Source organism: Monodelphis domestica, chromosome 3 (assembly GCF_027887165.1).
Source record: "Monodelphis domestica isolate mMonDom1 chromosome 3, mMonDom1.pri, whole genome shotgun sequence".
Taxonomy (NCBI): domain Eukaryota; kingdom Metazoa; phylum Chordata; class Mammalia; order Didelphimorphia; family Didelphidae; genus Monodelphis; species Monodelphis domestica.
In genome coordinates this window covers 286,076,456-286,104,373 of record NC_077229.1, presented here as the reverse complement: position 1 = coordinate 286,104,373, position 27,918 = coordinate 286,076,456, and the positions used below count along the sequence as shown (strand labels likewise).

Sequence of the window (27,918 nt, the reverse complement as noted above, 5' to 3'; positions counted from 1 at the left end):
AGTGCCCTACAGATAAACCAAGGCTGAGGATTGGATTCTTCTGTTTCTGAGAAACTAACTACCCAGCTCAACTTAAAAAAAAAAAAAAACCGCCAGGGAGATGACGGCAAGCTGAGACACTTTTCTACCACTACTTTCTTCGTGATAAGACTTGAGAACTGCTAGGAGGGGCCCCTCGGTGTCTTCTGGGAGCTCTGGTGGCCCCAGCCTTACGTCAGAGGGAAAGAAGCTCCTGGGGCAGGAAGGATTGGGAAAGGTGAGAGAAACTGAGAAGAGTAGCAGCTCTTCTGTTCCTCCTCTTCTCGCAGCTGCAGCCTCCAGTCACTCCCACGCTCCACTCTCAGGTGGGAAGCGCGGAGGTGGTCACTGCTGGAACTTACACCCCGGACTTCCTCTCTTACTCTTCCCACTTTGCCTGTGTATTTCGTGCCTCCCTCGGAGACAGTGGCTTTCTCTTACCACGGACCTCAGATCCGGCTTCCCATGGCCGCAGTCTGGATGGGACGCCCACGAGGGGCTGCAGGCTTCCTGAAAGTCCCGCTGATCGTTTTGGTGAGTATGGCCGCGGGTCAATGTAATCCTGGGAGGAAGAGGATCCCATTGCCAGTGGGGGAACTTTCCTAGGGGGTGGGGTCAGCAGACGGGGGCGGGGGATCTTCCTGGGGTAGGGGTCAGCTTGGGGTCGGGAGAGGTCGGGAATGGAAGGGATGGATCTGGAATGTGAAGTTGTGGAATCGGTTGGGGGCAAAAGGCGATTAGGAAGAAAGAACCAGAAGAGCCACAAGTTGGGAGAGGAGCGGAGCCTGGGAATGGGATTTCAGCCTGGGAAGGTGACGGGCGTTTCCCTTAGCTTTCCTTCTCAAACTGTGGTCTCTGGATATGATTGGTGCGTGCATGTCTTCGAGTGCCTAAGTTTCTGAAGCCTACACAGCCACTGGGAAACTGCCTTATTCTTCTCCCCTACCCCAACTAAGCTAAGGTCTTGCCTTCACCACTGGGGTGGAGGTGGCTCATTTTCGTGGGTTTCTTTGCTGAGCTCCAAGTCCTTGCCATGGTTGGTGCCCAACAAAAGGGCCCATCTACTCCGGAGGTGAACGAGAAAAGACAAAAGGATTTAGTTTCCTGGAACTTGAGAGCCCCCAGGAAGTACGGGGGATCTGAAGCTGAAAGGGAGAAAGAAAGAAAGAAAGAAAAAAGTTGGGGGCAGAAAAGGAAAAGCGAGAGGCTGCCTTTCTTTCTGGGAGAAACATCGCCTTATTCTTGGGTGGGGAGGCAAGGGTGTGAAGCCGGGTGGGGCAAAGCCTGGTCTCCTTTCTGGTTGGATTTCGGCTTTTGATTTAACTTTCGGGAACAATTTCCTTTCTGTCTCCCTCCCAGCCCTGCCCCAAAGGCAGTCTATCACTGGAGAGGAAGAAAACCTGAAGGAGAGAAAAGCTTATTTAGCCAAGGGAATACAGAAGCTGGTGGGCAGAGTAGGGGACTGCAGGAGTTTGTGGAAGTTTGCTCATCCTTAATGAAACTACTAAATTCCATTTGTATAACTCTTATTTAAGGCCTTTTATATGCATTATGTCTTTGTCCCAAAGTTTGAAATTAGCCTGATGGGTAAAGTTCGTCTGAGTAAGCCTTTAATGTAATGTGTGATTTGACATGGTGACAACTCACTGGAAAAAAACTCACTGTGGAGGGCAGGATTTTATAAAACAGACATATATAAAAAAGATTAAAAGTAGTCCCTCCTTGAAACTTTGTGCCTACCCCTAGTACTTGCCTTGAGAATAAACAAAGCTTAAGTAAGAAAATCTTGGATTTGTGCAAAAGTCAAGCTGGTTGCTACAAGATAGATTTCCTGGTTGTACCCTAAGAAATGGGGGAGAGACATCCATAGGGAGCAAGCAAAAGGGGCCCTTTACCTTTCTGCTGCCTTAAATGAGCTTGGGTTTATCTTGCAGTGCAGTAGAGGGCTGTGAAATGAATACCTCATAGGTGCCAAATTTGGCTGTCTCTTGATAGACCTACATGGTAAACAAATGCCTATCTCCCTAACCCAGGCATCAGGGTAAGGATCAATATTGCCACTTATTGGTATACTTCATTTGCACAGCATTGATAACTAAATATTTGGTCACTGATTTCTTCCTCCATAAAACCGTGCTTGAACACCTCTTCTGGGTGGGGAATTGGCCCTGTTTTCCTGATGTATGTCCTAGAGGTATGCAAGCTCTGGCAGGTCTTATGGAACTTGAAGTGCTTTGAAATGTCCATTATAGACTGAACTAGTTGGGTTGAGAGGCTTACTAGATGTTGGTCATTAGGTGATGAATTATTTTAACCATTCTAATCACAAAATTAGTCTCTTAAAACATGGGGGATAAAGCTACAAGGATAAAATTGTAATCATTTGAAAAATTGAAGTGAAGTTGATGCATCATAAGTTGTAATCTAATAGCTATGGAGAAAAATATTCATTTTAAAAACATGTAAATCTTGCCTAAGCATGAAGAAAACTTTTTTGCATATGAGTAAAATTTTTACATTTACTTGCTTTTTGTAAACCTTTTGAAAGATATTCAAACTTTTTTTTTAAAAAGATTACACTTATATTGTTATTTCTATTCTAAAGCTGGTGTGTAAAACTAGTAAGGTGTCCAGACTGGTTTGGAGATGGCAGATTCTAGTTTGGAAAGTTGTGGTTTTTGTAGATGCCTGGAGATTGGGAGGTCTGGGAAACAGCTTTAATGGGAGTTAAATCTTAGGTGGGTTGACCTAGGGGACAATTAGAATAGAGAGATAATAACTATCCAGGTCAGTAACTTCCCCTTTTCACATTTCCTTATTTTATTTAAAAAAGGGAAATTTTAGATAAAAGGTCTGAACTTGAGTATGTTCTTTACTAACTGATACATGTATTTCTTTAATTTTCTCTCTCTTATTTACATAATCTCTTTACAAATTCCTTGGGCATTGCTACCCAGGTGAATACTTTTGTTTCTTTACTGATTTTATTATATTAATTATGTAGGTACAAATAACACAATATTCCCAACTAGAAGCTATGTACATTTTATTTTTCAGTTTTATGTAGGTGTGTAGTCTAGGAACCTTTTTTTTAAAAAACATATTCTTATCTAAAAATCACTAGAGTTTCTGGAAATTTTAATTGTTTTTCTTGAAGAAATCTTCCAAAGGTAGCCTATAAAATGAGCACCTTCAGCTTCTAAAATTATAGTGAATCTCTTGAGTTATTAGCAGATGGAATGGAAATAATACTGATTTTTTAATCAACTGTTCTGCTTGCTTCCTGTTTGGTCTTGAGCAAGACATTTAATATCTGTGGACCTCTGTTTCCTTACTTTTCAAAAGAGGTTGGGGGCAAAGATGTCTAAATTTTTTTCTAGCTACAGATCTGTTATCTCAAATGATCTTCAATTTGTATAATACCTTTCATTGTAAGATGCAAGAATTACTAAAAAGTTTTATGATTCTAGGATTCTCTTCAAACTATATTTAAAGTTATTGTATATATTCCTTTTCTTCATTCTTTAAGATTTTTCCAAAAAAAGAAGAAAAAATGTTGCTAGAATATCCAACCATTAGTAAAAATTTACAAAAGCAAACACTGGATTTCCTTTTAAAGCAATTCCAAGTTAACACAGCTATAATAGAATATGGGAAATGATTTTTATTTATTTAGGTCTCTCCTGTGTATTTTTGAATTTAAAGAATTAGAGTTAATATACCAGTTCTCTAAAAACAGTTGAAAAATTTTTTATACATTTCTATCATAGAGTATAAAATTTGAATCTCAAAGTGTGTAGTTTAGACTGCTTCCCACCCACCTACCTCCCTTTATATGAACTGTATTTACTGCCTACTTCTTATGAAAAATGAGGCATAATGAATGTAATCAGCCTCAGAACCTCAGGAAGACTTGAGTTTAACACCTACTTCTGCCACATACAGGTCATATGACCCCTGGCAAGTCACTCTACTTCCCAGTGGCCCAAGCCACCTTTTTGATTTTAAGTTAAAGAGTAGGTATGGAGCTGAATTGATCAAAGGAATTTTCTCACTAATAGTTAACAATAATGAAATCAAAGGTATATCCCCCTACAAAAAACTAGCTGAATGATTTGGAGATATAATTTTTTTCACACCCTTTGTTTGGTATAGTCAGAAGATGTGTGACTGTGATAAAAGCACTTAATAGCTCAGTGCCCCAAGTAACTCTTTGTGACCATAAATTACCATTGTTAATCTGAATTAATTGAGGGCATTTAAGCAAAATTAATTGTGACATAGTATATGCCAGACATTTTTGTCTTAATGTCTTAAAACATGACCCTTGCTTGTACAGGGGAATGCTGTACATGATTGGTGATATTATTTCATAACTTTTCTTGCTTCAAAAAATCATGATTTCATGTATTGTTTGCTTCAACCAAAGAAATTTGCAACCTTTCCCTGGCTTGATCTGTGAGCTGCCACTGCCAAAATAAATTTCCCATGTGGTTATCAAATGTCTAATAATAATTTGTAGATTATTGGAGCTGGATGAGACCAAATAGATGATCTGGTCAGTTTTTCTCATTTTTCAGATGAGTAAACTGATTCCCTGAAATATTGTGTTTTGCTTTAAGGTTACAAAACTATTCAGTGTCAAAACAAAGATTTGAACTTAAGTTTTCTGACTTCAGTATATAAGAGATTCTGGATCAGATATAGGTTAGATTAAATAACTTCCAAGATCCATTCCCACTTTGAGATTATGGAATTTAAGAAGAGTAATATGTAATTATACTTTTTAAAAATAAAAGCAGAGTGACTTTTTGAAGTGCCTTCTGATTCATTCAGATTCATAATTGTAGAGTCCTCGAGGTCATCTAGTCCAAGCCTCTATACAAATCTTGAATCCCATTTGTAGTCTCTCCAGGAAATGGCTATCTAGAATTTTCTTGAAGATGTCTAGTGATGCAAAGCCTAGTACTTCCATAACCTTTCCAAAAGGAACCTATGTCATTTTCAGACTGAACAAACCATTAGGAGATTTTTTTTTTCTCTGAGAAGATTATGGACATAGAGCTTCATGGAATCTCAGAAGTTATCTAGTCCAAACTCCATAATGAGGAAAATGATGTCCAAGATTAAGGTCACATGGGTCATGCCATTTGAAGGATTTTAACACAGGTCCTGATTCTAGAATCATTGTATCTTCCATTGTATACAGCTTCTTTCTTATGCTCAGCTAAAATCTTTCACCACCTAACTTCTGGCCATTGTTTCTATATTTTTTACTCCTTTGGAGATAAATAACCTGTCTATTCCTTCTTCCATGTAAGAATTAAACACTTGAGGACAGCTACCATGAACCCAATAAATAGTCTCAACTTCAGGCTAAACATTCCCTGTCCTTTCACCTATTCACATGACAATATTGAATATCTTTACCATTTTGATTATCCAACTATGAATCTACTCTGCCTTGCCAATGTCTTCTGAAACCCAATAACTAGGATTGGGCAGAGTATTTAAGATGCCATTTTATGAGTGCAGAATATGAGTACTATTACCTCCATTGTTCTGGATATTAATTTTTATGATTAAAGTCTGAAGTTCCATTAACTGCAGAATCACATTGCTTGCTTCCAATTCAGTTTAGATTCCACTAGAACCCCATAGTTGTTTTTTTTAAGCACTACTTTCAAGTCATATTTTCTCCATTTTGTATTTATGTATTTGATTTTTTTATCCTAAGCAGAGGCCTTTGCATTTACCCATATTAAATTTCATCTTGCCAGCTCTAGCTTACTTCTTCAACTAGTTTAGGTCTCTTTGATGTTTTCATCCAGTGTATTAGTGATTTCTATTAGTTTTGTGTCATATGTGATCATCATATGAGCTACTATAAATCAATAAGAATTTACCATGTAATATGAAGAGATTGTGCTTGTTTTGCAATCAGGGCATATGAATGGTCCAGATCAGTTCAAAGAACTATTTTTACATGATTCTAGTGTGTCATCTATGTCTTTCCCCAGATCTCCAAATAAAAATATTGAATGGAACAGAGCTAAGTTGAGAACTCTGCAGCACTCCACTAGAGAATATCAGATAATATTAATAAAGTAAAAAATTTCAGTCCCACCTAACTCATATCACCTAGTCCGCATTTCTCTGTCTGATCTGCAAGGACATCAATCATTAATTCAATATGCCTTTATTAAGAACTTACATTGTATTAGGCGTTAGATGTTAATGACCAAAAAGGCCTTTACTGGGTTTACATTCAAATGGAGAAAACAATATGCACACATATAGATATATAAAAGATATGTAAAAGTATAACACCCTTTTGACGTTACTTCCCCAAAGCAGTTCTTACCCTCAGTGTCTTCTAGGATAAAGTTTCTGAGTTTCCCTTATGACTTATAATTCATGAGTCACAACCAGTGACCTCCCCTTTAACAGCTTAATTGTATCAGCCAGTAGATACAACTCAAAGCAAAAGCATTTTCTAAGGTGGCAGTAGGAATAATCGCTGTAAAATATTCCCCTTTCTATAAATCTAAAGTATACTCATATAGATACATACAACATGCCTGGAAAGAGTAGGCACAAACATAGAGTATGACATCAATGAAGCCATATGTAGAATAAATACATGTAGCCAAGACAACTCATTCCTGTAGTATAGAGCTTTGATGTATTGTTTTACCCTGGGTCTAGATTATCTTCTGGACAGGTAACTTATCTAAACAAATAGAACATGCTCCTCTCCATGGTCATCTCCCTCCTCTGCTGGAAATGGATATGTTCCTTGAAACTAGTTATTTTCTGCACATCTATGTCTATATCTATCTATAGAGTACAGCTTTGATACTTGCTAGATTTGCTATTTCCTACCAGGTCAATGGGATTGATAGGGGAGGAGAAAGATAGAAAAATCTTCTCTCTTACCCCAAGTTATTCCTTCTGAGGGGCCAAATGCTTCTTTGATTATCAACTCTTTCCCAAGCCTATTAGACTGACTCTTACTTCCCCAACCCCCCTAGTACCTTCACTTCCTCTCTTAAAAACACTTTTAAAAATTCTCTGAAATTTGGCTTTTGACTTCATTCAACTGAAACTGCTTCTTTCAAGATTACTAATAGTCTCTTAATTGTCATTTCTAATTATTTTTTCTCAGTCCTGATCTTACTTGGGCTCTCTGAAGGATTTGACATTATTGATCAACTTATCTTGGAAACTTTCTTTTCCCTGGGTTTTCATGACACTGATTTCTCTCTGTTCTTCTCTTACCTTTCTGATTATTGCTTCTCCTCTCCTTTTCTGGATCTTTATCTGTGTATTGCTTGTTTATCAAGGTTTATTCTGGACCCTGTTCTATTTTCCATCAATATTATCTCACTTGCTGATCTCATCACTTCCCATGGATTTGATTATCACCTCTATGCAGATGATTCTTAGATCTATCTATCTAACCTTAGTTTCTCTCCTGAGTTAGAGTTTCCCATTACCAACTGTCTCTTGAACATTTGTGATCATATGTCCCTTAGACATTTCAAACTCAACATATCTTGGATAGAATTCATGTTTCTCTATAAATCTACCCTATTTCCAAACCTTCCCTATTTTTATTTAGGATAGCACCAATCCTCTTTGGTAGCTAGATTCTCAATCTTGATTATTTACTTTTACTACAGATATACAATCAATGGCTAAATCTTATTGTTTCTCCTTCTGTGTATACTACTTTCTAGTTCATACAACTGTTCTCAACACTTCCCATCTAGAGTATTGTAGCCAACAGAAATCTCTGCCTCTATTTCTCCCCATTCTCATTCAAATTTAATACCAAAATTATTTTCTTAATGTATAGGTCTATGTTATTCCCTATTCCTTAATACAATAAACTTTAGTTGGTTCCTTTTATCTTATGGATGAATTATAAAATCCCATATTTGACATTTAAATCTCTTTACAATCTGGCCCCTTCTCACCTTTTCAGTGTCCCGGATTTAATGTTTTGTACTTATTGCCCACCATACTTTCTCACGTCACTCTTCCTTTGTAGAATCCCTGGCTTCCTTTAATATTCCAATCAATGTCAACTTTCTACTGGATTTTTTTCCCATCCCCACCCTTCACCCCCCCCCCACTTATAGCAGCTCTAAGGTTACCTTCTATCCAACTTTAAATTTTTATTTACATATTGTCTTCACCATTAGAATGTAGGCTTCTTGAAAGCAGTGGCTTTTTTTCCTTTTTATTTCCAATCATAGCGGAGTTCATGACCTTTAGGTCTTTAAAGGGGCTTTAAAAATGGTTGTTGATTGATTAGAGCTGAGGAGCTCAACCTTTTATCAAATATTAAGAAAATGTCCAATCTCTGTCTAGTCAATGGCACTGTCCTTTTCAGTTCAATCATGGACTGTTTCTTTAAGTTTTCATGATCAAAATGGTAGTCAAAGGGTTAACAGGAATTTGTATTTCATTAACATATCAATACACAAATAAGGTTAATATTCCCTTTTTTTTCTTGTAATATATTAGGTGAAGGAATCAAAGATCAACTCCCCCTAATCTTGTGATATAAGGGGTAAATTTAGGGTTGAGACTGAACATAAATTTAGTTGGTCACCAGGGATTTAATTTCTAAATCCCAATAAAAATACTCAAGTCAGTTTGGGAATTTTATGGTGTTTTAATTAATATAGAGGGAAGGAATTAAGAAGAAGAGAGGAGGAAAAGGGCATGAGATTTCTCCGGCCTAATCTGAGCCAAGGGGAGTTCAAAGACCTTCCAGCCACAAGACCTCCTCTGAGATGAGATGAGGGGCCTCCTAGGAGGATAGCGTTTTAAGAAAGGTTAAAAAAAAAGGGAATCAGCCTAAACTGAGAGAGCTCAGGGAAGACACCTCACCTGACCCATACCAAAAGCCAAAATACTACCATGAGCCACACCCATAGTCAAACCCAAGGTCTCAGAGAGAGAGAGAGAGACAGACAGACAGACAGACACTGAGCTCCAGGCCTCTGCTGCCAAAGAGAGAGAGCCAGAGCCATTTCTCCAGAAAAGAGCCTGGAGAGAGGAAGTGACGCAAAATATATAGACCATTTTCTACATCACTTCCTGCATCTTACACGCACTAATGGTAGCTTAAGTTTGACTTAGGATGGCCCAGGGGGTCTGTCAGTTGTTTCTGATTTGTCATTTGCTAGCACATGTCTGTCATAGGCCATCCTTCTCAACACTTAATCCTTAAGTAGGGGTGTATACATTCCTGGTTGCTAGACTAAGCAAGGTGGAGTAAATCTAAAATTCACAGTAAGGTACATAGAAAATAAATATAAGATAGAGGGGGGGAGAAGGGAGGGAGAAAGTGAATAGAGGGAATGCACCTAAGACCTGTCCTTTAGAAATATCACTGGCAGTTGTATAATGAGTAGACTAGAGTGGGTAGAAACTTTCGAAACAAAGACCAAACAGAAGCCTGTTGTAATAGTCCAGGTGGCAGATGATAATGGCCTGAACTAGGGCATTGACTCTGTGAGTGTAGCGAAAGGAACATGGAGATAGAAACACAAATTTAGCAATGGATTGGGTATGTGGGATGAGTAAGAAGCTGAAGATGTCATTTAGGCTGTGAATTGGGTTAGCTGGAATGAAGGTGGTGCTTTCAAAAATAATCAAGAAGAGGGGGAAGTTTAAGTTGAAAAGCATACAGTGCAAAATGTTAAATAGTTCATTTATTATTAGTGAGTAGAACTGGAGTTCAGGGAATACAATAGGATTATCTATGTATATCTGATAATATCTACAAAGAGATAATAATAACTAAATTAAAAAGAGTCAATGAATTGTTAAAAAGTATAGAAAAATAGAAGGCCCAAGAATATTCTAGAACATTAGAACACCTCCCTCCCCCCCCCTTCCATTAGTGAATGTGCCATGGATTAAAGTCCAACAAGGGAGACTGAAGAAATGATCAGATAGGTAGGAGAGAACTAAGAGAGTATAGTGATAGACCATCTGGGAGATAAAGGTGGTCTACAGTGTCATGCTGCAGAAAGTACACTTAGAGCAGTACTTTCTGTACTGCTTTTTCTCAAATCAGTATTATAATCCTTGGCATTATCTTGGTTTCTGATCCAGTAGTGCTAATAAGAAATGAGGTTAGTTTGGCAGAGTTTGCTCTCTTTTTTGTCTCAATTTTATTTTATTTTTAATTGATGCTCTTTGATGGCATATTACATTAATATTAAAAGCCTCTACTTTCTCTACCCAGTCAACAATACTCTACTTTCTCTACCCAGTCAACAATACTCTACTTTCTCTACCCAATAACATTTCCCTTATTCCAAGGATTAAATAAAAAGAAACATGCTCAGGAAAACAAACTAATGTATTTTTTTTTCTGATGGCATATATACCATTTCCCATGTTTACTTGCCCCTAATAAATCCATCGCAGTTGATAATTGTGAACCTCATCCTTTCTAAGTACAAATTATACTTTTAATTATCTTTTTTAGATTTTTCCTTCAGAAATCAATATTAAATTTCCATTCTACAATTGGTAGAAAGACCTTCTCCCTTTTGAAAACTGGAACATTTTCCTGTCTCTATTCACAAGACCTTTCCTCTTCTTCTTGGTGCTATATAGGTCATAGATAGTGGTTTGGCAATCATATTCACAAATTCTCTCAGTATCCTGGGATATAGTTTGTCTAGGCCAGGTGACTTGAACTCATTAAGAATAGTTAAGGCCTTAGATGGTACAGTGGATAGAGCACTGAACCTGGAGTCAGGAAGAGCTCAGTTTAAATCCTGTCTCAAGCACTTAACTGTATAATCCTAGGCAAGTCACTGTCTCAGTTTCCTCAATTATAAAATTGGGAAATTAGTAGTTCTTACCTCCCAGGGTTCTTACTTCCCAGTTCAGAGGATCAAATGAGATAATAAAGTATTTAGCACTGTGCCTGGCATATAGGAGGAACTTAATAAATGCTTGTTCCCTTCCCTTCTCCCCTTTCTAATTATTTTCTTATTCATCCAGTGGTCTTGTGATTTTATTCTGAAGATTATTCACCGTTACTAGAGAAATCAGAAGCAAAATGAAAGTTGAGAAGGTTTGCTTTCATCTGGGATTACCCTTTTAATTTTTGGGAAATATGAGGCTTAAACCTTTTTTGATTTTCATCTTCCTAACAGTTTGAAAAGCCCCCTTTTTTTGTCTTTAGTATTTTTGTAAGACACTAGACTATGGGGCTTTAAGTTTTCTGGCATATTTTTAATCCCCTCAATAATGTTAATTTAAAAGTATAGTTATAGAGCAGTGATGTCAAATTCAAATGGAAAGGACACCACACAGACTGGATGTTGACTTAGAAAACCACATATTAATATTTATGTTCTATTATATTTTTAATTATTTTGTTAAATATTTCCCACTTAGTTATTAATCTGGTTTGCTTAATTGGGAGTGTTGTGTTTTGATATTTCTCAGGATAGGGTTTAGACCACTGGAATTAGAACAATGAAAACCTAGGTTTACATGTCTCCATTTGTGACTCAGCTTAGCATAGAACCATTTTATACTCCATGCCTTCCACTAAAAATAGTATTTATTTTAAAAAAACCCACACTGGATTCACTGTAAAGTCACTTTGTAACACATACAAACCAATCTTGGACAATCTAACTTTGTCTTCTTTGAATTGTACTGACTTTCAAAATAGGTAGGAAAATGGTTCAACAGACTATTCATATAATATATTGTAAAATTTTTATGGGAGAATTGAATTAATACAAGAAAATATAGTAAAAGCAGAATAGGGTAAAATCTATCCAATTAGCATTCACAGGACATAATGTTGTTTGTTCTGTATAGGAAAAAAACCGTTAAATCCTATCCATTTTGCTCGATGCAGTTCTAAAAAACAAAATATTTACAAACCAAATCATATTTTAAAAGCACCAGAGGTAGTAACTCCTTTGTAATGTAATTATTCTCTTCAACCTCTCAATTTTATTCATTTTGGATTTTGTTAAAATAATGTTTTCACTGTGGTGGTTCCTCTAAAAAGAAAATTATTCATTTCTCTTTTTGTTTTTGAGACAATCTAAAATATCAATAAACTTCTATGGGGAAGCAGGGAGAAAAAGACAACAAAGAATAAGAAACTGACTTTGGGGAAAAAAAAACTCACAACACAGATAACTTAGATGACCAAATGTGTAGTATCCTTCCCAAAAAGGATTACTTTGGGTTACATTGTTGTTGTTCAGTCATTTTTCAGTCTTGTCCAGCACTTTATGGCTCTATTTCAAGTTTTCTTGGCAAAGATGCTAGAGTAACTTCTTATTTCTTTCTCTAGCGTATTTTACAGATGAGAAAACTGAGGCAAACAACATTAAGTAATTTGCCCATGATCACACAATAAGCCATATAAAGCCAGATTTGACCTCTGGAAGATGAGTTTTGGCTCCATGGCTAGTACTCTATTCATTATGCTACCTAACTGCCCATGGGTGTCTTAGAATTGATACTTAATATTAGTTCCTATGCAGAAGAGCAAGAAGGAATAGGCATTTGGGGTTAAATGATTTTGTCCAGGGTCACACAGTTAGGAAGTATCTGAGTTTGATTTGAATTCAGAAACTCGCATCTCCAGACCTGGCTCTCTATCCACTGAGAAACCTAGCTGCCCCTATTTGGATTATATCTTTACTTAAATTATTCTATTATTGTTTTTTAGAATTTTTAAAAATTATCTGCAGAACTATGCCCAGAAGGGTTTAAAAGTCTGTCTGCCCTTTGATCCAGCCATACCACTGCTGGGTTTATATCCAAAAGAGATAAGGGAAAAGACTTGTACAAAAATATTTATAGCCACAAATTATGGTATCTGTTGGTGATGGAATACTATTGTGTTAAAAGGAATAATGAACTGGAGGAATTCCATGTGAACTGGAATGACCTCCAGAAATTGATGCAGAGTGAAAGGAGTTTAACCAGGAGAATATTATACACAGAGATGGATACATGGTGGCACAATCAAATGTAATGGACTTCTCTACTAGCAGTAATGCAATGATCCAGGACAGTTCTGAGGGACTTATAAGAAAGAACACTATCCACAATCAGAGGAAGAACTGTGGGAGTAGAAACACAGAAGAAAAACAACTGTTTGATCACATGGTTTGATGGGGATATGATTGGGGGTGTAGACTTTAAGCGATCACCTTAGTGCAAATATTAATAATATGGAAATAGGTCTTGATCAATGACACATGTAAAACCCAGTGGAATTCCTCGTTGGCTTCAGGGGGTGGGGTAGGGAGAAGGGAAGGGAAAGAACATGAATCATGTAACCATGGAAAAATTTTCTTAATTAAATAAAATTTTTAAAAAATTATCTTCAGAACCTCTACTACATTCTTAGAATGTGTATATATATGTATGTATATATATATATGTATATATATATAAATAATTTTAGAGATGAAGGGACCATCATATGTATGAAGAAAAAGAGGTTAAATATTTGTTTGATATTATGCAGCAAGTTGATGGCAGTATTTTTTTTTTAGCAGCCTCCTTCATGGATCTGAATATTTTAAAACAATGTTCCTTTTGGAACCAAGTCTTATGAATCTAGTAAATGATGAATCAGGTCTCGTCTTTTTCCTGCGTGGCACTCCTCTATCACATATTGCCTATTGAACATTTCAGACCAGAAGCCCTATAAAGAAAACCAACACTGCAGAACCCACATCTCTTCTGATTTTCCCTATTTTTGTAGAGGGTACCACCATCCTTTCAGTCAGCCAGGTTTGAAACTTTGTAGTCATTCTTTTATTCTCTGCTCTTTCTACATTTCCAATCAATTGTCAACTTTTGTTCATTGTAGCTCAATGGCATTTCTCATATCAGTAACAGCCACTGTGGTATATTCATTCTCTCCTCCCATCTCTTTTCTTTCCTTCTCTCTTCTCCCTCTCTCTTTCCTTCCACCACTTTCTCTTCCCTTCTCTCCATTCATACACTCACAAAAATGTGTCATATGTTACATCAACAGTCTCAGTGCAGTATAATAGCTTAAAATGACCTTATGTTTGGAACACACTACAATTTAAACTGATTTGACAAAAATTGCTCAGAATTGCTGTTTAAGTTATTGTGTTTTCCTTGTCTTTTATTGAAGGCATTTGATTTTATAGATTAAATTGAATGATTGCCTTAAGCACAATTTAAAACAATAATTTTATATCAAGAATAATTCTCTCAAATAGTCTTGGTTTTATTTTTAGGTTCTGATTTTTGCCTGTGAAGCCTGCAATAATGTGACTTTCTATGTCCCAACTAAACTAGAAGCTAATCAAATTGTTGGAAGAGGTAAGATATGGCAGAAAAAATCATAAATTAAAGTTTAGAATTTGTTTTTTAAGTCTACTCTTGGAAAATGGAAGCAACCATGGAATTATTTATCATGACCATTCAGAGTACCATTTGAAAGTAGATAAAAGACAAAATAATCTTAACAATGCTTCTTGATCTTCATAACTTTATTGATTATATATTTTTAAAGTTTGTTCTGTGGTTAGGCCTCTGGTTGTAATTTTTAAAAAATTTCCTAAGCCTTTAAAATTTTTGCTGCCTTTGTATTTCTATTTTTACTTGTAAATGCCTCCAATTAAAATGTGAATTCCAAGAATAGGCACTGCTATAACAAAAAGACTAGGAATAATTGAAGACTGAAGAGAGAGAGAGAGAAGAATGGAGTTCATAGATTTGAAGGTGGAAAAGATAACGGAACATTGAGGTGTTCATTACATTTTGTGTGCCTCTTTGCTATTTTAGAGAAGGCTTGGAACTTGTCAGAATAAAGTGGTGTTTTTTTTTAATGGTATAGCACTATCCAATGCTCCCTATTTTATTTGAAAAACTTTCAAAGTTGTCATTGACTTTTTAAAAAGAGTTATTTGTTCATTTGCTTATTTCTTTCTTTAAAATTCCCAGCTAACTCCCTTCTTCCATTGTTTTTCTTTTGTCTCTATAAGAGTTTATAGTACTACGTCAGTTTCTGGCTTAAAGGCTTTTTTCTTGCATTCCATGCTATTTTTAAGAAATGTGATTTTCTCAGGTGAATCATAATTTCGAATCAAATGTCAGTTCAATAATTTAAATATTTTGTCCCTAAGAAGATTAAAATTATTCTTAATAAAAACATTTTAGAGTTCATTATATACATTTAAAAGGCTAATAAGTGTTTATTCAAAGAAGAGTTTTTTTAGCTGAAGTATAGCTGAATCAAAACATAGATTAAAACACTCATCCCTTTGTAAAAAGCACATCTTGGGGACAGCTAAGTGACTCAGTGGATTGAGTCAGGCCCACAGACAGGATGTCCTGGGTTCAAATTTGACAAAGTTTACTTGGATCTCTATACAACTTATGATTTTTTTCTCTCATATAGTTAATCTGGAAGAATGCTTGAAGTCTGCAAACCTTATTTATTCAAGTGATCCTGACTTTGGAATTTTAAAAGATGGTTCAATATATCCAACAAATAAAATGTTATTGTCTCCAGAGAAGAGGAGTTTTATCATATCTCTTGTGAATACTCAGGAACAGAAACAGAAAGACATAAATGTTATAATCAAACATCAAAAGAAGGTATTCAAAAAGCATGATATAGCATTTTATTTTAAAAATATATTAGTGTTTTAAAAAAATAAACCTTTTCAAAACTGAAGGATAATTAAAAAGTACTGTTTTTGTTTTATTTTTTCCTTTTGACTTTACTATAAAATCTCACATTTATCAAGATAAGCTCTAATCACCCTCTCTGATACAAAATGATTGTGAATTGTTAAGATAGTATTGCATTCAAAACAAAGAGAGAAATCTTGTGTGATACATAGGTAGCAGGAAATACAATAGGGAATTCAGAAGTTTTCAGACACTCAGTTGGATCCATTTAGGAACACCAAACCAATGGGATATTGCTTATAAGAGATTATTTCTGATTGAAGATATTAAAACTTTGTTGTGATTTCACCTGCCTGATCTGTATGCTGATATGCCTTTGGTGATCATATATTATGTGATAAAATGATACGGTCAACTGTTATGACTGTGTCCTGGACTGTCTTCTCTTCTCCTTCTAGACTATTTCATTTGGTGATCTCATCAGCTTTCATGGATTCAATTATCTTCGCTATGCACATGATTCTTATATTTATTTACCTAAACTTCCTCTCTCTTTACCTTTAGTCTTAACATCTCTAACTTCCTCTTGGATATCTTGAATTGGATGTCTTCTGAACATCTTCAACTCAATATGTCCCAAACTGAACTTATTATTTTTATACAAAAACCATCCCTTTCTAATTTCCCCATAGTAATAAAAGGTAGTACCATGCTCCCAGACCCCAATCTTATGAACTAGATTTCATCCTCAATCCATTCTATTTTTTTAAACCCTTACATTCTGTCTTGGAATCTATACTAAATATTGGTTCTAAGGCAGAAGATTGGTAAGGACTAGGCAGTTGGAGTCAAATGACTTAACCATAGCCACATATTTAAGAAATATCTTTGTCTGGATTAGAACCCCGGACTTCCTGCCTTGCTTTCTCTATATGGAGCTACCTTACTGCCCCTCTCAATTTCATTCTTTATTATCTTCCCTCCCTCCCCTCTTTCCAGAATCCATTCTGTTGTCAAGTTCTAATGATTCTGCCTTCACAATATCTCTGTACACCTTTCTGCTGACACTAGTATCTGGTACAGATCTTCATCACTTATTAAATCGTATCTGGTCGTTTTCCATGCCTGAAGTCTCTTCCTACTCCAACATATCATCTATTCAGTTATCAAAGTAATCTTCCTAAAGTCCATGTCTAACCATGTCACCCACATACTCACCCTCTTAGCAAAGTCCAGTGGCTCTCCAGTGCCTACAATAAAATAAATAATCCTTTCCATTTAAAGCCCTTCTTCTATGCTATTTTTATAGTCTTTGTACACCTTACTCTTTTCAACTTACTCTATGATTCTGACACTAGCTTTCTCACCATTCCTCAAACACAACACTTCAACTCCTCGATGAAGGTATTTTGGGTAACTCTCCTGAAATCTCTCTCTCTTTGTTTTTCCCTCCTGGTATCTGGTTTCCTTTCAAAATCCTAAAAAGAAATTAAATTTAAATTTGGTAAATTCCCACCTTCTACAATAAACCTTTCCTGTTTCCTCTTAATGCTAAGACTGCCTCTGAGATTGCCTCCAAGTTTCCTTGTATGTATCTTGTTTACATGTTGGCTCCTCCATTAGACTGTGTGCTTCTTGAGAGCTGGGATTTTTAAAAATTAAACTTTCTTTGTATTCCTAACACTTAGCCCATGCCTAGCACATAATACAGTAAGTGCTTAAGAAACACCTTTTCTCGTGATCTGCTATTGTTCTTTGCTGTCATGAGTTTTTATCTCATAATCTTTGTTTATAATATGGTTTATCATTTATGGAGACCAGCTCCTTGTGCATCCATTACATACAAGGCATGGAGGATCACAGAAAACAGTTTGTGCTTCAGAGTGCCATTACAATGTCTTCTTGGGACTAACTTGGTCTTCTCCTATTAATGACAGGGAGTCATTAACTTTGAGCTCCTACTAAGGACATCCTATGTCTCACCTCAGACCCATTGTTCTGCTAAACCTGTTCTCAAGGAAGTTAGATAGTGATAAGTCATCTATACAAATAGCTGTATTATAAGGCATAATGTGATAAATACAAAGAAGACTAACAGCTTTTTTTATCTATGCAAGATAAACTAACAGAATCTAAAATGGTTATATTCCTATTTTATAATAAGAGAAACATTATCTCCACCCTGAATTCATATATTTTAACCTGTTATTCAGGGAAAACCTGTTCCCCTGGGGGGAAAAAAAGAGAAAGAAGTTGATCATATTTAAGCTCTGTGGGTAAAAAGTGGTTTTCTCTTAATCTAGCCAGATTTCAATGCAACAACAACAACAACAAAAAGGATTTAAAAATACTTGAAATGTAAGATGTGAACATTCTGGTTTACTTGTTGACTTCTTATTCTTTAGCACTAAATGTCATTAATCTTGAGAGGTCCCTAGGAAGCATGATTTATTTCCCTTTACTTCAAATGTCCTCATATCCTGTTTTACTTGGTAAATTTTAATTAAGAATTTTTGAAACCCAGAAGTTGTAAAAATAGCAGCCTCAGCTAGCAGGCCCTTTCTAACTTTCCAGTTCTGCATTTTGCCCTTCTCTGTTTCCATAAAGTTTAAAACAAAATGACTGCTACAATGAGAATTAAGGTAAAGATAGAAGAATTTTTGTTTTCTTTTAATTCTAGAAGCATTACAAAAGAGGACTTCAAGAAACAATTCTCAAACGTACGAAGAGAAGATGGGCCCCTATTCCATGTTCAATGCTAGAGAATTCCCTAGGTCCTTTCCCCTTGTTTCTTCAGCAGGTAAAATTTATACACACAAATGCTTCAAATTCTCAGTTCAGATTCACTAACTTTTCAGATACTTAAAAATGTATCTGGATCCAATTATCATTAACAAAATTTCACAACTGTGGAGATTATATTTCAGGTATTTTATTTCTGTCTTTAAAATCTAGTGCTAATTCCTTAATTTCCTTCTCATTTCTAGATATTTCCTACTGTGCTTTATACATTAAATATACTTATATGTAGATATTATTTTTATAATTATCTCTCCCAATTCTATAAGCATATAAATATGTACATTCAAAATTTATTTTAAAAAAGTAATTTTTCATAAATTCTGACCTTTTCTAAATATATTATTTACTCTCTGTATAGATCCAGTCTGATTCAGCCCAGAAATATACTGTTTACTACTCCATCAGTGGGCCTGGAGTTGACCAAAACCCTCTCAATTTATTTTACATAGAGAAAGATACTGGGAATTTATTTTGTACTGGTCCTGTAGATCGTGAGACATATGAGGCTTTTGAAGTAAGTGTTTAAATTATTTATGAAGTTATTTATAGCTCATTCTATTTGTTGCTCATTTCTCATACTCAATAATTTTTGTTGTTCTCAATGTGTCTATCCTTCTGATGTTGTTATGTTCTGAGTAGATCTTAATGTCCAAGTAAAGTATGTCTTTTAGAAATTTGTAACTGCTGACAATTGCCTCAACTCTTGTGAAGCCCTATTATATATTCAAAAGGACTAAGAATATTTAGAGCAAAAGTGTCTGTGTTTAATTCCCATTCTATAACAATTTGAGCAAAACATGTCTTTGTTCTAGGCCTTACTTTCCTCAGTGGTAAAAGGAGGAAGTTAGCCTCAGGGGGTACCTTTCCAGGTTTGAAACTATGATCTGACCATGTTTGAACTGATAGGTTAATTTGTATGTGACTAAAACAAATTGTTTCTAGGACTACATTTTCTATTATTTCCTATAAAATAAGTAGTGATCTGGAATTACCAATTGAATTAATCCATGGAAAAAGCTCTAAAAAGGGCAGCAGCCCTGTTTAAAGAATTGGAAAAAAATCTATATAGAACTTTAAAAACAAAATATGAGACTAAAGAAAAATGCTTATGATAGCCAGAAAGAGTAAGGTCTTTGACTGAGATACCATTTTAGTTGCCTCACTGTTCATCTTGTAAGGTGATAGAACTTTAAAGTTTACCTGATAAACTTGTTTGTAGGACTAGAATGAGAAATATTTAAATTTTATAGTTTTGTTAAGCTATTTATCATGACTTGATATGAGAACTTCTTGATGAGCAGACTAAAACTATGACCCATGAAATGTTAAAATTGTAATTATGACATCTTTTAGTGTCAATATGAGGACTAAAAATTCATTTACTCTAGCCTGTGACCACTTTAAAGTATAATTAGGTATTTGCTTAATTACCTTGCCCTCCTACTACAAATTCAATTAATTTCAGGCTCTTGAGTTAGAAGACATCTAATTTAACTTAAGTATCTCCTCAATAACATACTCTTCAAATGGTCATCTCTCTTTTGCCTTTGATTGAAGACTTTTAGTAAAAGGGAACCCACTAATTCCTGAGGCAGTCCATTAAATTTGGAATAGCTGTACTTGTTGGGAAATTTTCTCAAACATTAAGTACAATTTCTGTAGTTATAAAACTGTAACACCAGTTGAACTGTAGCAGCAATATATCAGTACTATTTGTCCATTATAAAAAAATCATGAAATGGTGATTGGTAGTCTAGCATAGAAAACCTTTTGATTTTTAAGGAGTCAATTATATAATAGCAAAACACATCAAGCATGCTAATAGCGAAGATAAAACTAAAGATATCTATTATTAATAGTGAGCATTAGAAAAAAGTTAAAAATTTGAGATAGAGGTTATTAAAATGCTTATTGGAAGATCAGGGCAAATAATAATAATGAAATACACTTCAAAAGCTTTTTAGTCTATCCTAAAATCCATATTCTCTCAGAAAAATAAAACAGTCTCTGATTAATTGGAAAAATCAAAGAAGAAATTATTACATGGAAAAAAGTATTCTGCAACAACAAAAATTCAATAAATTAAACTGAACCAATTTTAATTAAACACCTACATGCAAAGCATTTCCCCTAGACACTAGAGATATAAGAATAAAATTATATGCTGGCCTTGTAATGGAGAAATTTATAATCTAATTGGAGAGATAGGGAAGGGATATAAACAAATACTGAGTCAAATGCAGATTAGAAAGCAAATGAGTGTCAGGTTAAGGAGAAGGAAGAGTTAGGAAGGCTTATGTAGGAGATGATGAATTTAGACTTTAACCATGGAAAGAATTTCAACAGATAGAGATGAAAAACAGTGTATTTTAGCCATGAATGATGGTGTGAGCAAAGTATAGAGGTTGGAGGTTGGTAAAAGTTTGTCAAATAGCAAATCTGGCAGTTTGTCATCCAGTTTGACTGAAATGTAGAAAATATATAAAGATATAAATCTGTGGAGGGAGTTTGGAGCCTACACTGTATACGCCCTTAAATTCTAGGCTAAGGGGTTTGACCTCTTTTTGTTTGTCATTTGAAGGTTTTTTTAGGTGATATGATACCTAAAAGGAAGTCTATGGAATGTGTATCTGATCAGGAACATACTAGAAATGAAAATCAATTGTAAAGAATTTCCCTTTCTTTCAAAAAAACAAAAACAGAAGAATTTCTTTAAATACATTAAAGTGAGGAAGCTATATAGACAACCACTGGGATTAGTCTCTTAATTACTTTGCAAAAGGTAGTCCAAGAGTTAGGGGTAACATGGTTCATTGGAGTAGGAAGCCTTAAGGTGTTTTAGCAGATCAGGGGGCCAAGTGATGTGGGTTTTGAATGTGTTTGGGGGGCAGTCATTTGAATGTGTTTTGGCAGTCATTAGGGGGAAGGTGTGTAGATAAAATCAAAAGGATTGATTGAACCAGGATAATTTACTAGAATTAAAAGAAACACTCAGATCTTCATGGGGTAGAATTGTAGAGACTAGGAATCTTTTTTTGGGGGGAAAGAAATCCTTAATGGAAATTCTTATGCTAAATTGTCTTTCCTTTACTTTTGTTTTCCCCCCTCTTTCTTTTATATTCTTTCCCCTTGCCCTCATTCTAGATGTATGTATAATTTGTTACAATATATTAAAACAAATTTTTATTTTTCTTGTTCATAATTTAAAAACTAGTTGACTTTAACCCTTGTATATTGTCATTCTCTTCTGTCATCCCCAGCTAATAAACTTAGTTGCCTCCAGTGCTCTGGGAATAGGAATCTCTGATGGAGTGGGGGGAGAGTTTCCTCACTAAATTCCCATCAAATATTTCCTGTTTCACTCTCTGAATATGGCTGTCAATTTCCATCTCTATTTCATTTTGATTTTTCTAAAACTGTCATGAGATAAAGCAAGATCAGTATCCATGATAATAAACTTTTTGAAATACAGAAAACTAGTTTCTTTTTTTAGTTATATGTTCATTTTCTGTTATTTCTACTTCCCAATTTCAAAAGATATATTTTATTTTCAAATTTGTTTCTGTCACAAAGATTTTAGAGTATATAGTACAAATTAACTAATAGGAAATATAGCTAGGAAACTCATCTTCAGTTGCCTTCCCAACACATCTCTGTGTATGGGCAGAGCTTAGAATAGAAATAGCGTCCCTGAACTTAAATGTCGTTCTTTATCCTTCTAGTCTAGACATACTTGGCCCTGGCTTACCCTTCTGCATTTCTAATTTACATTTGAAGTGTAACACTTTCTAAAAATAGTCTTATATCTCTTATTGTGGTTGATATAATGCCACTTCCAATTTTGGTTCTGTTAGTTGTGCTGTGTGGAGGTGATGAAAAAATATTTAAAAAGGAAAGTGAAGAAATCTCTGACTTTAGTTTGTTGCTATCTTATTTTATTAAATTATTACATTGTGCTTTTCATTTATAGTTAGTAGCATATGCCACTACTCCTGATGGATATTCTTCAGATGTTCCTTTACCACTTACTATCAAAGTTGAAGATGAAAATGACAACTACCCAATCTTCACAGAGTCAGTTTATAATTTTGAGGTTCTTGAAGGCTCTAGAATTGGTAAGCATATTGTTAATAATTATTAACATTGTTTGCTCTGAGTATTGTTTTTAAATAATGTTTTAAAATTTGTCAAATTTCATATTGATTTTGTGTTAAATCATGTGTCTTCATGTGGAAGCCTCTTATAAAGAAATTTCTTCTATAGGCAGATATCAGATATTTAATCTTGTTCATGCAATATCTGCCTTATACAGATCCCTTGCTTCTTTTTTTGTGTGTGTGTTGTTGCTAGGGTTTAACCCCTGCAAGAGCAATTAAACCAAAACACAAAATATCTTTTAGCTATTATTCATGTTGCTTTTTTCCATCAGTTCATCTAACTACCCCTGATAATTTAGCAAGAGGTTGTTCTAAAGAAGTTTCTTTAAAGAAAATTTACCCTTTCTGCTTAACCCATATCCTTTGCCCTCTTCACTCTTTAAAGAAAGAAAAAACTTTTTTTTTTATTTTGAGTCCCCAATTCCCACCATCCCTCCTGTCCTTCCCCTGTTCATTGAGAAGGCAGTCAAGCTGATGCCCATTATATGTGAGAAGTCATGCAAAACACATTTCTATATTAAACATGTTGCCAATAAAAAGCAAGAAAAATAAGGTGAAAAAGATATTCTTCAATCTGTAATCAGGGTTCACCAGTTTTCCCTCCAATGGTGAGTAGCATTTTCCATCATGAGTCCTTTCAAATTGTCGTGAATTATTTTCTTGATTAGAATAGCTAATTTTTTTTTTATAATTGATCATCATCACAACATTGTTGCTACTGTATACAATGTCCACCTGGTTCTGTCACTTGACTTTGGATCAGTTCACATAAGATTTCCCATGTTTTCCTGAAACTATTCTGCTTGTCATTTTTTAAACCCTAGTAGTGTTCCATTACAATCATATGCCACATTTAGTTTAGTTGTTACCCAATTGATGGGCATCCTCTCAATTTCCAATTTTTCACCATCATAAAAAAATCTGTCAATTTTTTAAATAATAGAGACTATGTATTCTTTTGGATGGCTACAGTTTTCTTATTAATTTAACTTTACATAGCTTATTAATTCAAATCAAGTAACTCCCTGACACCTAATAACATTGTAGATAAAGTATGTAATTTTAGAAATACATTATATAATGCACAGTGGTTGCTCTGCAGATTGTTACTTATTGGTAGCTTAAAAATACTTTAAATTATTTGTGAAAATTTATGAAAGGCATCATGGTATAGATAATTAAACTCGGGGTCAGTGACACCTAAGATTAAGTTTTGTCTCGGGCACATGTTGTGCTATGTGACTAAGTCACTTAAGTTTTCAGTGATGTAAGCAACTCTAATTCTATAAATTAAAGAGAAAGTACCATCCTAAATAGTGGAAGAATTTTCTTTATCTGGGAGTTTCCCAGACTATTTCAATTGCAGGTCCATGTTCTCCCTATATTTAGGGAAATACTATGAAAATATTTAAAGTTATTTCTTTTCAGAATTATTGATCATATTTTTGCTTATACTCTCATGAATTTTCTGAGTATAGGGACTCTCCCTAATAGCATGGATTAGTTCCACAAAACTTATTATTATATCAAGTGCTATTATAGGAACAGTGGATTTCACAGAAATAATAAATCATCTGTCCAATGGTGGTCCAGCAAGATTTTGAGAATAGTGGGGTTAGCATAACATTTGAACAGTATTAAGATAAAAGAATATTAGTTGAGGTCACCTTATTAGGATAAATGAGAGGAATAATGTATTTTTGTGGAGACTGAAGAGGTTTTTTCCCAAAAAAATGCATAGGCACTACGGTGGGACAGGTATCTGCGACAGACAGAGATGAACCCGATACAATGCATACTCGCCTGAAGTACTCCATTATGGATCAACAGCCCCCTTCTCCTAAATTATTTTCAGTAAATCCAGTTTCAGGTGTAATCACTACAATATCACATCAAATGGACAGAGAGGTAAGTTTTAAGCATAACATCTAATATCAGCATCAGATTTCACTGCAAATACTACTAAAATGGTTCCATTGGGCAGCTAGGTGGCTAGCTGGATAGAGAACCAAATCTCTTACCACTCTTCTGCCTTGGGACCAATACTTAGTACTGATTCTGAGAAAGAAGGTAAGGTTTTTAAAAACAGTATTTCTAACTTAGAGAAATGCCTTTTTGCTGAAAGTTTGGGTGGAAGGTGGGGAGTGCTAGCCAGAGAGATTTTGTAAAAGTCAATATACAGTGAGAGGATGTTATGTGATTTTTATATTTTATTCAACCTGGTTCTTTTGTTAATTTAATATTGTGAGATGTACCATCAAAAAAAGGAATATGATATTTGGGGGGTTAGTTGTGCAAAGTTGTAAGGACAAAGAAGAATGGGATTTTCTCATTAAAATCATTCTTGAAATTGCTATTTTGGTTTTTCATATGGATTGATAGCTTATTTTTTCATGGGTTCATTCAGCTGAAGCCATGATCAGAGGGTCAAATCTAAATGAAGATCACTTTGCTTTGCTTTATCCGTGCCTGTGGTCCAAATGAGTCTAAACCCTTAATTTCTACGAGTGGATTTGAAAAAATGTGGTTTTGGTCATGAAAGGAACTAAAAGAGCAGATGTGGATAGTGGACCAGCACATGATGATTGTTTGTCTTGAAAGAAATATTCAGAATACATGTAGTATCTTTAAAAAATAAAATGTATAGTTTTGATACACAAAATAATAAAGATTTAAACAAACAAATCTAATTTTAGATTACAATTCAGATTACAAGGGAAATAGTTTACTATGAAAAATTTAATATAACAAGTTTTTCTGATAAAGGTCTCATTGCCATGAGAAAAAGATTCATTCCCCAATTGATAAATCAGCTAAGACCATGAATAAACATTAACTTTTCCCATTTTTGTTTTTAGGTGGTAGACAAATATAAGTTGACAATGAAAGTACAAGATATGGACGGTCAATTTTTTGGTTTGATGAATACATCAACTTGTATCATTTCAGTAAAAGATGCAAATGATCATGTGCCCACTTTCACTAAGTCTTCAGTAAGTACTTGTTTCTGTTGAACATAAATTATATCTAATTGAAATATCTAAATATTTCTACCATGAATCATGTTGTATGAGTTAACATAATGTTTAACTTACTGAAAAAGTCTATAGAATGGACGGTATCTTTATTCAAATTATTTCAAGTAAAATTAAAGCTTCAATAGCTGATGTACATAAGAAGTGGAAAACTGTTTTTATCATTTTGATTAGCAGAATGGTTGTATTCCTTTGTCATATAGACTTGGCCAAGGTTTACTCAAAATGCATCATTTAAAAATTATCTTCAATAACAGGACAATTTGAATTCTTAGTTTTAAATCATTTCTGTGAATACTAAGACTTGGAGTTGGAGGTGGAGGAGGGAGAAGAGCTTTCATCACCCTTAATATAGTTTTCTCTCTTTGTAAAGGAAATTTCTAATAAGACTTTTCATTATTTCAGTATGAAGTCTCAATTGAGGAAAATACAATCAAGAAAGATGTTTTGCGAATAGCCGTAGAAGATAAGGATTTGCCTAACACTCCAAATTGGAGAGCTAATTATACAATTTCAAAGGGCAATGGAAATAAAAATTTTCAGATTGTGACAGACCCCAAAACCAATGAAGGTGTTTTATCTATTATTAAGGTAAGAAAAAAGAAAAGAAAATTATAGCTTGGAAAGTCTAAAACTTTTGTGATATTGACTTGAATGAAGTGAAATGAACTTTGGGATTTACAGGAATAAAGGAAATACTTAGACAAAGTGCAAATCTGTGGTTTTCATTCAAGCACTTTCTAATCTATGTGTTCATGAACCTTTAGAAAACCATACATCTCAATATAATTAGTAAATGACTTTAGTACTTTGTAGCCAGAATCCCTCTGCTAACATAAAATAATAACTTTTAAGAAATGTAATTTCATTGTCCTAATTCATTTCCAATTTTGAGAACATTCAGAAATTTTTTTTCAGGTCAACCTCTAGTTCTAAGTGGAATTTCTTGGCACTTGGATATATAATTGGAAAGTCTTGACCCTTCTGTGAATCTTCCAATATTAAAACAGGAATATAAGTTTTTCCAAAGTAAAAAGGAAGCCATATTTTTTCCTGCCCTCATGTGCTGCTATGGAACTTTTAAAGTTCAAAAGCCTTAGAAAAGGCAAAATTTTCCCAAACTAGTTTGTTTAAGCTCACAGTTTTGACCAAAGGACTCTAGGATGAATATCTATGGCACCCCAACCAGTAACAGGGTTCAAGTGGCTGTACACCTGAGTTACTGGTAGCTTTCTATTGCTGAAAAATATCATGAACTTTTCTCATATAATTATCTGGGAGATGACATGACAATAATGGAAAAAAAACATTGAATTTGGAGTCAAAGGGCATGGTTTCATATTCTGTGCTGGCCTCTGATTAGCTATGTGAAATGCAACAAATCACTTGGCCACTAAGAACCTACATTTCCTCATCAATAAAATTAGATGTTTGTTATGTGTTCTCTAAGGCCCCTTCTTCCTCTAAAGAAGAAAGTCTTATTCATATGTGTGTGTGTGTGAGAGAAAGAGAGATATCTTTAACAGTCTAGTATAAATCTTACAGACCACTTTTCAGAATAAAGTTTTTATCATTTTTTTTAAACCCTTACCTTCCATCTTGGAGTCAATACTGTGCATTGGCTCCAAGGCAGAAGAGTGGTAAGGGCTAGGCAATGGGGGTCAAGTGACTTGCCCAGGGTCACACAGCTGGGAAGTGTCTGAGGCCAGATTTGAACCTAGGACCTCCCATCTCTAGGCCTGGCTCTCAATCCACTGAGCCACCCAGTTGCCCCCTAGAATAATGTTTTTAAACAATCGAAGGGAATGACAAATTTCATTTAGAAATTATTGAAAATGAATATGTATTTTTTTCATTCAAGTTCATGGACCCCTTTTTTAGAACCCTTGCTCTAAACCCAGTGATTCTTAGATAAACAAAAAACACTACCAACATGGGGATTTCTGAATTAATCATATTTTCAATTTGTTGTTGTTCAGTCATTTTTCAGTCATATCTGACTCTTCATGTCCCCATTTGGGTTTTTGGCAAAGATATTGGAGTGGTTTGCTATTTCCTTCTCCAGCTTATTTTACAAAGAGGAAAGTGAGGCAGTGTCAAGTGACTTGCCCAGTGTTAAGAGAAAGCCTTCTTAGCCAACTGTTCTATTCCCAAATTAGTATTTTTCTTCTATCTACCTTTCCTTTAATGAACAACAGCAAGAATAA

The 27,918-nt window shown here is 34.8% G+C and overlaps 1 protein-coding gene across 4 annotated transcripts in view; it reads left to right on the top strand.

Moving 5' to 3' along the window:
• Window positions 1–250: 250 nt before the first annotated feature.
• LOC100031189 (desmocollin-2) overlaps window positions 251–27,918 on the top strand; it is a 56,277-nt gene continuing 28,609 nt past the window's right edge. For 2 of the 4 annotated variants that reach the window (XM_001380473.4, XM_007487209.3), the window contains exons 1-9: window positions 681–830; window positions 14,316–14,400; window positions 15,482–15,681; window positions 18,398–18,517; window positions 18,878–19,033; window positions 22,490–22,634; window positions 24,418–24,584; window positions 25,535–25,669; window positions 26,117–26,302. In XM_001380473.4, the coding sequence (XP_001380510.2) occupies window positions 699–830; window positions 14,316–14,400; window positions 15,482–15,681; window positions 18,398–18,517; window positions 18,878–19,033; window positions 22,490–22,634; window positions 24,418–24,584; window positions 25,535–25,669; window positions 26,117–26,302 (1,326 nt within the window). In that variant the 5' untranslated portion in view covers window positions 681–698. Of the gene's footprint in view, window positions 553–680; window positions 831–867; window positions 887–14,315; window positions 14,401–15,481; window positions 15,682–18,397; window positions 18,518–18,877; window positions 19,034–22,489; window positions 22,635–24,417; window positions 24,585–25,534; window positions 25,670–26,116; window positions 26,303–27,918 lie in introns of those variants that run through there. The other 2 variants (XM_007487208.3, XM_056823839.1) reach the window with 2 other exon arrangements.